The sequence below is a fragment of the Echinops telfairi genome, unplaced genomic scaffold (assembly GCF_000313985.2).
Source record: "Echinops telfairi isolate 266 unplaced genomic scaffold, ASM31398v2 ScPeMD7_5;HRSCAF=22, whole genome shotgun sequence".
Classification (NCBI taxonomy): domain Eukaryota; kingdom Metazoa; phylum Chordata; class Mammalia; order Afrosoricida; family Tenrecidae; genus Echinops; species Echinops telfairi.
This window is the reverse complement of record NW_022103901.1, coordinates 39,825,931-39,834,170: the sequence shown is the minus strand read 5'-3', so window position 1 is coordinate 39,834,170 and position 8,240 is coordinate 39,825,931. Positions and strand designations below refer to the sequence as shown.

The 8,240-nt window shown below is 53.0% G+C and overlaps 1 protein-coding gene across 1 annotated transcript; it reads left to right on the top strand.

Annotated features, from left to right (window-relative positions):
• Positions 1-313: 313 nt before the first annotated feature.
• TNP2 (transition protein 2) lies at positions 314-1,478 on the top strand. Its single transcript, XM_004706250.2, has 2 exons — positions 314-731; positions 1,339-1,478. The coding sequence occupies exons 1-2, from the start codon at positions 329-331 to the stop codon at positions 1,353-1,355; spliced, it is 420 nt and encodes a 139-aa protein (XP_004706307.2). The 5' UTR covers positions 314-328; the 3' UTR covers positions 1,356-1,478.
• Positions 1,479-8,240: the final 6,762 nt, after the last annotated feature.

Below are 8,240 nucleotides of genomic sequence, written 5' to 3'. Positions count from 1 at the left end.
GCGGCGGCACTGGGCCCAAGAGGGAGGTGACTGTAAGGGACGAGCAGATCTGAGGTGAAGACACAGCTCAGCCTAGCCCGGGGGTCCCTACTCTGACCAACAGATGGGCATACCCAGGGTGCCTCGGAGAGTTTCCAGCCCAAGGGTGCACGGTGGGTGGGAGGGGGGCATCTCCCGGCCAGGCCACATTTGTTGCATCCTCTGTGGCCTGTGCCATCACAATCAGCCCCAACTATAAAACCGGGGGCTACAGGGCCCCTGGGAAGCTGGGCCTGCTGGCAGAGGAGGAGCAGGAGGTGGCTCTGCCCCCTCCAAGTGTGGGCCCCCCATGGACACCAAGACCCAGAGCCTTCCCATCACCCAACCCCAGTCCCACAGAAGCTCTCGGTCCAAGAGCCACACGTGCAGCCACTTCTGCAGTTGCAGCTCCCACTGCCAGGGCTGCAGTCTGGGCCAGCGGGGCAGCCGAGGCACCAGCCTGAACCCACCCAGCCACCGCTGCCCGGGGAGCCACCGCAGCCTGGCCCACCAAAGCCAGAGTCCACAGGCTAGCCCGCCCCCAAAGCACTCCAAACAGACCATGCACGCCCACCACCCACCCACGAGGGTCACTGCCCCCTGCAAAAGCCACTCCAGGGGCAGAAAGCCCTTGGCAGGAAGAGTGAACAAGAAGAAAGGCAAGAGGCGCCGGCAAGCACACAAGCCCAGGAGGCGCCTGGGCCTCCCTACAGGTGAGGAGGGGACTCCAGGGGGGGCCACAGATAAGGGGCACTGTGGCAGTGGGTAAGTTGAATGTGTGATGCAAGGCCCCTCTAGAACAAGTTCTTCAGATAAACTGGGGTGGATAAGCTGGGCCAAGGGCAGATACACTAAGATTGAACCGTGGATGCAGGGGTGGAGGTGGGGAATGGGACTGGGTGGAGAAATTGATTAGATGGTTAGGTAGAGGGATTATTGAAGGGGAGAGACGGTTGCTTGGGTGGATTGGATTATAGGATAAAGTTCAATAGAAATGTGATTGGCAGGCTGTATTACAGAATGGTTGGTTGGGTCGGTTGGCTAGATGAAGTGGATGTGTATTTGTATAGCTGGTCTCACTGGATAGATGCTGGTCTGTGCCAGGTATTGTCAAATGGAATGTTGGATAAATGATGGAATGAAGGAACTCAGGATGGGGGACAGATTCACATAGGCCAAAAGAACCTTTGAGGGAAGTCTGGGACCGCCAGAGGTCCCGGATTTGATTACAAATAGGCCCTTGACTTCACAACTCAGAGGGTTAAGTAAGCTTACAAAGCATCTGACTTTGAAAGAACCCTTCTCCTTCCTATCCCTCAGGGCGGAAACACAACTAAGGAAGCGTCACCGCTGTCTCCGTGGCGGGTGCGTCCTGTGAGGAATGCCGCCACTTGTGGATTGCCAGAGCCAACCTGACTGCAGGAACACGTGACTGGGCAATTTCTATGCACACGGATTAAAGCTGGTACACTGGAACCCTAAGCTTGTGCCAGCTCTCTGATTTCCGCGTGTTTGGGGGCCCCGTTTAGAAGCATAGAAAGGTTACTTCAGGGGCAGGGCTGGCCCCAGTACCCAGTACTTGGAGACCCAAGAAGCCTTTGAGCTGGATGGGCAACCTGCTTATGTGGGGTTCCCTTGCTCTTGGGGACACATGCATTTGAAAATCATTTGTCTTGATGTTGCCAGTTTCCAAGACAAGCGGTTTTCAGGGTTTTCACATACCACTGAAGCAAACGTGTGTTCTCTTTGCCCAAATGTTCTCGTTTGCATTTCAGACTACTAACCAAGCCACTCCACCACCAGCATGCTCTGATGGTCACAAAAGACTTCAAGAGACCCCTCAGGAAGAGGTCAGTTTCCGGACCATGGCAGGTTGTCTAGGTACGTACCTAAAGACTGACGATCTGCCATGGTCAGGAAACTGATTGCGCACCTATTCCTGAGAGGTAAACAGGCAGAGATGAGATGCTCAGCGCCCCCCCCCAATAATCCATCACACACTGTTTCACTTGCTTGGTGAGTGAGTCAGCCCACACTCAGGAAATGGAGCAGCAGATGGTAAATTCGCCCAAGGAGTGGATCAGCAGACTGGAGGGGCTGGGCTGGGGTGGAGCTCCCATCACCTGCCCTGGGGGCTGTCACTCCTGCCGGCCCTGCCCTTAGGGTCATCCTATTGGGGTTGCAATGGCATTTGATGTGCAAGCCCCGGAGGGTTGTGCTGATGGAAACACTGAGCTTTTGGGACAGACCTCTGGGCCACTGGAAGGAAGTCCACTTGCTGCATAGGGTGTGAGCTGGGGCTGAAGCCCAGGTAGAACTGGAGCCCACCTGTGCCCCACCAGCCCTGGCCAGTGCCCTCTGCCTGGCATCACACTGCATGCTTTCAGAGGGCACTAGTGATTCCAGACAATCTCTGAGCCCAGTCTCGCTTCCCCCATTACAGCGACTCCTGGCAGCCTTGTTGGCCTGCCTCAATCTCCACTGGCTCTGCCCCTTCCTGGGTGGGTCCTCCCTGTCTGACAGGGGATCTGCCCCTGGAACCTGAGTGCTGCACACCCCTGCCCACACTTACTAAAAAACCAAACAGCGGTGGCTGGTGGGTTCAAACCTGAGACCATGTGGTTATTAGCAGCTCAGCCCATAGCCCTCTAGGCCACTAGGGCTCCTTACGCATACACACAACACATGCAAACATGCGAAGAGGAAGGCTTCTGTTCTCTCCCCTACAACAAAGCAGTCTCTCTGACGGAGCTCCCCAAGCCCCTCCGCAAAGGCCACCAGCCCTTGACAGTGCTGCCCCTCACTGGCGCCAAGGACTGGACTGTGCCTCACATCAGGAGCTGCTGGTCCTCGCTTCCTCATCTATGCTCACAGTCCATCCAAGAAGGGAGGGAGGGTAGGGCCTCCCTCTACACAGAAGAGCATGACGGACAAAGCCTGGGAGAGAGGTGCCACCACATGAAGAAGACTCAGGAACCAGAGGCTCAGAAGCGACAAGCCCCACTTCAAGTTTCCTAAAGAAAACCAATGTCGGTGTGGTCAAGCCCCCACCCACAGTACTTGTGTGGCACTGGCAGAGTAGGGCGGGGGTGTGGGTAGGGGTGGGAGTCCAACTTAAACAGACACCAAAGATCTGGGGACCATTGGGAACTGGGTCATGGGTAGAGCCTACAAGAGTTTGAAGGAGCTAACAGTAAAAGGATAGATATCCCTGAGAGATCATTCCTGGGAAGCATGGAGAAAGAAGCCAGGAGAGCCACAGAGCTCCAGGGAATACATAGGGCACTAGCAACGGACGCTGCTAGACGTCTGAACATTGAAAGTGAGGGACATGACTGGGGGACAAGAAAATGAGGGACATGACTGGACAATGGGGTGGCAATGTTGGGGGTGACAAGATGCCCAGTGGCGTCTCCTTGCTGTGTAGAGTATCATTGAAACAAAATGTATGGATTGGGCAAGCTGTGTCCCCGAATGTTCCCTGAGGACGTGGCTGTGCACACACATTAAAGACACTGCGGGACAGCCACAACCAGGACAGCAGAAACCTGTAGGCTTAAGGTTGATGGGGAGAGGAAGAAAGAACACTGTCCCCCTCTTGGAATTCTATTGTGGAACTAAGCTGTTTTCCTCCGAGAAAAGATCCGCAGCACGGGTGGAGGGACAGATAGGGATGGAGCAGACAGGGAATGTCAGGGATGGAACACTACTGCCCAGGGACAGGAATGCCAGGGATGGAACTACTGCCCAAAGATGAGGGGGTGGGGCTGCTATGCCCAAGGAGCAGAAGAATGGAGCTGAGGGGCTGGGATGGTCACTAATAAACTAGAATAGGGGTGCCCAAAGCCAAGGGAGCAGAGTGAACCGTCCCAGTGGGCCTGAAAAGAGGAACTGAAGCCTAGGGCCTAGGAGCCTCCACTAACAAGCCAGAGGGCGTGGCCAACTCCCAGCATCTGCAGGGCATCTGCAGATAGTCTTAGAGAATAGAGGATTATTTTCAAGCCTTGAGAGCTATGTGATGTACTTTTTCTGGGATTTGGTCTTGTTTATCCATCCTTTGCAGCCAATTTCTCCCATTTGCGATGGAAACGGCTGCCTTGTGACTATCCATGCCATCACTGGACTCTGGAAAGATTTACATTCTAGATTTCACAGGTTCACTGATGAAGAAGTTGCACCAAGATGGAAAAAGTTGAAAGTCTCGCTCACAGATCATTCAGAAGATGAGACTTCAGACTTTAGTTGATTTTTTCTGACTTCAGACTTCAGTTGATTTATGATTTTCAAAATAAAAGAAAATTAAATGCTGGCCAGGTTGTGGGGTGATTGGTGGGCATGTAAAATGGTAAACCCCAAGGATTGTAAATAACGAAATCCAAGATCAGAGGAGGGAAGTGTATTGAAGCTTAAATTCTGAGCACCCCACTTGCATAAGACTGTGGTGACAGTAAAAGCCTAAAATCTGCTTAGAGAGACCTCACAGGGTCCCTTGGACCATTGAACAGGGATGTAAAGAGCCCTGCCCAGAGAGCACAAACTGCATAGCTTGTTAAGTGTAGACCTAATCTGTAATATGAATAGACATATGCACACCTGTGTCCACTGCTGGACTGTTCACTCAACCCAGAAGATGGAAACACCCTAAGTGCCCGTCAGTGGATGAGCAAACAAGCACACAGTGGTCCATTGGAATGAATCCTACGTACCTAGGAAGAAGGGCGAGGGGGTCACAAAGCACTTCTTTTTAATATGAATGAATGTGGAGAACATTACACTGAGTGTGAAATCAATCAATCACAAAAAGACAAACATTAAAAGAAAAGTAAGGAAAGCACATTTCTTTGTTGGGAAGAAAAAAAAGGTGGTATCTGGCTACCACTCCTGTCGCATCAGGAGGTCTTGGATAGAATGGGAGAAAAGACTAAGTCCTCAAAAGGCCAGTCTTCCTGGACCACTGGGACAGAAAGGAAGCCCTGAAACTCTTGCCATCTTTCAACTCAACAACAGATTGGCTCATAAAATAAACATACCACCAGGAGTAAACAACTACATGAGACTAAATAGACAGACAGATAGGGAGGCTTAGGTCAATGGAAACACAACAAACAGGATAGAAACTAGGCAGAGGTATGATCACACACGGTAACGACTGTAACCAATGGAGCAGAACAACCTGTGGGAAATTGTTAAAGAGGAAACCAAAGCACAACCCAATAGGGTTTTAAGATGATGTGATGAGGAGAATGTGTTCGGCATGTGGCCCAGGACGAGAATCTTGGAGGTCCTGGGGCAGAATGCAGCATGAAATAGATGTGCTATAAATCCTAGCCTCCACATTTGTGGCTCCCCTATTTGGAAATGGGTTTTGTTATGTGAATGAGGGAGATGGGTCTTAGATGAGGGAAGCGAAATGCTAAGGGAGTGTGAAGACTGTCCAGGAGTAAAAGCTAAGAGACAAGGGCCTTCCCCCAGAGCCGACAGAGAGAGAGAAAGTCACCCCCAGAACTGGTACCCTGAATTCAGACTTCTAGCCTTTTAACCGGGGAGTTACTTAACCTGTTATTGCAGCACTGGAGCCCTAGTGACATAGTGGTTCCACCCTGGGAACCTCAAGTTCAATGGTTTGAAACAAGCTTTCCGCTCCTATAAAGAATTGGTCTTACAAACCCACGAGGGCAGTTTTACTCTGTCTCTTAGGGTCACTAGGAGTCAGAGTTGACTCACTGGCAGCAGGTCTGGAGTTAGAGAATTGTAATAGGCCTCTTCTCCCTGGTAGGTTGGAGGCTAAGCTGTGGGTAGCGTGGTAGCCCTAGGACTAGACTCCATAGTCGACACCCAGCTGGGTCTGGACTCTGGGTCTGCTGCTTCCCAGTTGCGTGGCCTTGGGCAAGGCACCTGCCCTCTCTGGGCCTACAAAATGGGCCCAGATGTAGAGACGTTTCTGGTCTTGTGGCAGTTGGCAGGGCCCTGCTCGGCCAGGCCAGTAGGCAGACCCCAGGCCCTAGGCAGAGTTGTGAGTTTTCACTTTCCCTTTCTTGCTCTGGTGGGAGCCTGCTGGGAAAAGCAGCCCCTTGCCAGGGCCAGTGCTGTCATCCTGAAACTGCCCTCTGCCCCAGCAGCCTAGGCCCTCCCAGTTCCCAGGGGAGGCTATGCCCCAGGAGCACTCCTTGCTGGCGACTGAGAGTCTGGATTGTGGGATCTACTCCAAATCCCTTGCCTTTATAAGGAGTGATTTCGCTCCTGAAGTATTTCATCTGTGGGGGTTAACTATTAAGTAAGGGTCAGGGGTCGTCAGGCAGACATATGGAGCCAAACAATGGATTCATCGCCTCATTTCAGATCAGAGCCAGTGCTATGGAGGGAACTGGACAACCGGCAGGACCAAGGATTGGGATGGAGGGTGGATTTCCCAAAACAAGGCGGTGACACTGGAGTAGAGGCCTGGAAACTGGGCAGAATTACCAGGGCCCTGTAGAGGCCTGTCTAGAGACCACTCAGCACAGAGGCCCCACAGCTAGGCCAGATGGGCAGGGGTGAGGGTCAGAGAGGAGGCAAGTGCTGTCACTGTGGCACTACAGGGATGTACTCAGGATGTACCCTGAGAACGAATCAAGGAGACACTCGGTTGTGGCAGAGTCCGGGAATGCTTGAGCTGATGACCTATCCAACAGCAGTGCTCCAGCCATGGCCTGCAATCCTTGTGTAGCCTAGACACGGCTACACAAATGGCCCCTGAAGAGAGCTGGTACCCTCCTGCTTTGCAGGGAAGAGCACTGTGTGGGGAGTCACCCTGGAAACAGACACCTTTGATGCAGTAGTAACCCTCTTCTTGGCTCTGCTCGCTGTCAGTTCTCCACACACCTGCATGGATTTTTTTCACCATGGAGGAGGTGACGCATCTGAGTTTGGGGTGCCAGCTCTGAGGCACTCAGCTTCTGTTCCTAGCTGGCCCCTCTCTTCCTGCATCTCTGCTGCTCTGGCCAGCTTGTCTCAGCGGAGACTGACTTCACAGACATCTTACTCCCGCCTCATTCTCCAAATAAAGCCAAGCCCTTCCTTCCCAAGGGCTGGCCGTCAGCGTCACTCTGTTTGCCTCCTGGAGTCTAGGTTTAGTTTCATTTTGAACCTAGTGCCTAGAAAGTGAAACCCAAACTGCCAGTCATGACGGGCCCAGAGGCCAGCCCATGTCCCTGGCAACCCATCACAGACACTTTGGCTCTCTAACCAGGGTTCCACCCAGGCAGGGGAACTGAGGCACAGAAGAGTCTGAAGCTACAAAGGGTTGGTGAGACCTGCCTCCCTCACCTCAGGCCAGTCTGGAACTTCTGGGGCACCGGCTGGTTTGCTAGGGGCAGCCCCATGGTTGGGAGGGGTCACAAGGATAAGGAGACAGGGGTGTTACAACACAGTACACAAGGTCAAGGCTTATCCAGGTTATGACCCCTGCCTTTGCCTCGAGTTGGGGAAACAGCCTAAGTTTCCCTATCTGCAAAACAGGGAGGCCAGATTGCTGGGCCAAGTCAGCATTCCAACGGGGCTTAACGGGCTTCAGCATCAGCATCATCAGGTATTGTTCAAGTCAATGTACCACAGGTGTTTTTACATAAGAATGGAGGGTGCTGGGAAGGAGTGTGGAGTGGCCTAGAGGAGGTCTCAGCCTGTGGGGAGGGAGGATGGCTTCCTCAAGCAGTCCTGTTGGGTTGTCCGTGAGGGGTGGGCTGCACGTGGGCCAACAGCTGTGCATTTACAGAGTACTGCTGGAGGACAAGTTCTGCAGGAGTCGGCCCAGCCGGACTGCCTCCTCTGGCCTGGACCATGGACTCGGTCAAGAGATGAGTGCCTGCTGCTCCTAGCCCCATCACCCACACTCAGGCCTGCAGACCGCCCTCTCTGCTGGGCCTTCTCTGGCCTGTACTCCTCTACATGGGTTCACAGGAAGCCACCGCCCACGGCCAGGCACTCTCCGATGAGAGTGACAGTTTCCATACCTCATACGGGGATCACGCTTAACACTTGACCTAGAACCATACAGATAATCTCAAAACAAGGCAGGCTGGAAGGACTTATTGGTCCCATTTCACAGGGGAAGAAGCTGAGGCAGAGAGCTTCATCACACGCTCGTTACTGGTAAAACTGGTTCCCCCTCCAAAACCTGCGTTGCAATCCTAACCTCCAGGCTGTGGTGTTGCCCCCAAATGGGAATCGGTTGTCTTCGTGATAGT

What these genes read in the sequence shown, in the direction of transcription:
- TNP2 (XM_004706250.2), top strand. Translation starts at nt 329, where the DNA reads ATGGACACCAAGACCCAGAGCCTTCCCATCACCCAACCCCAGTCCCAC.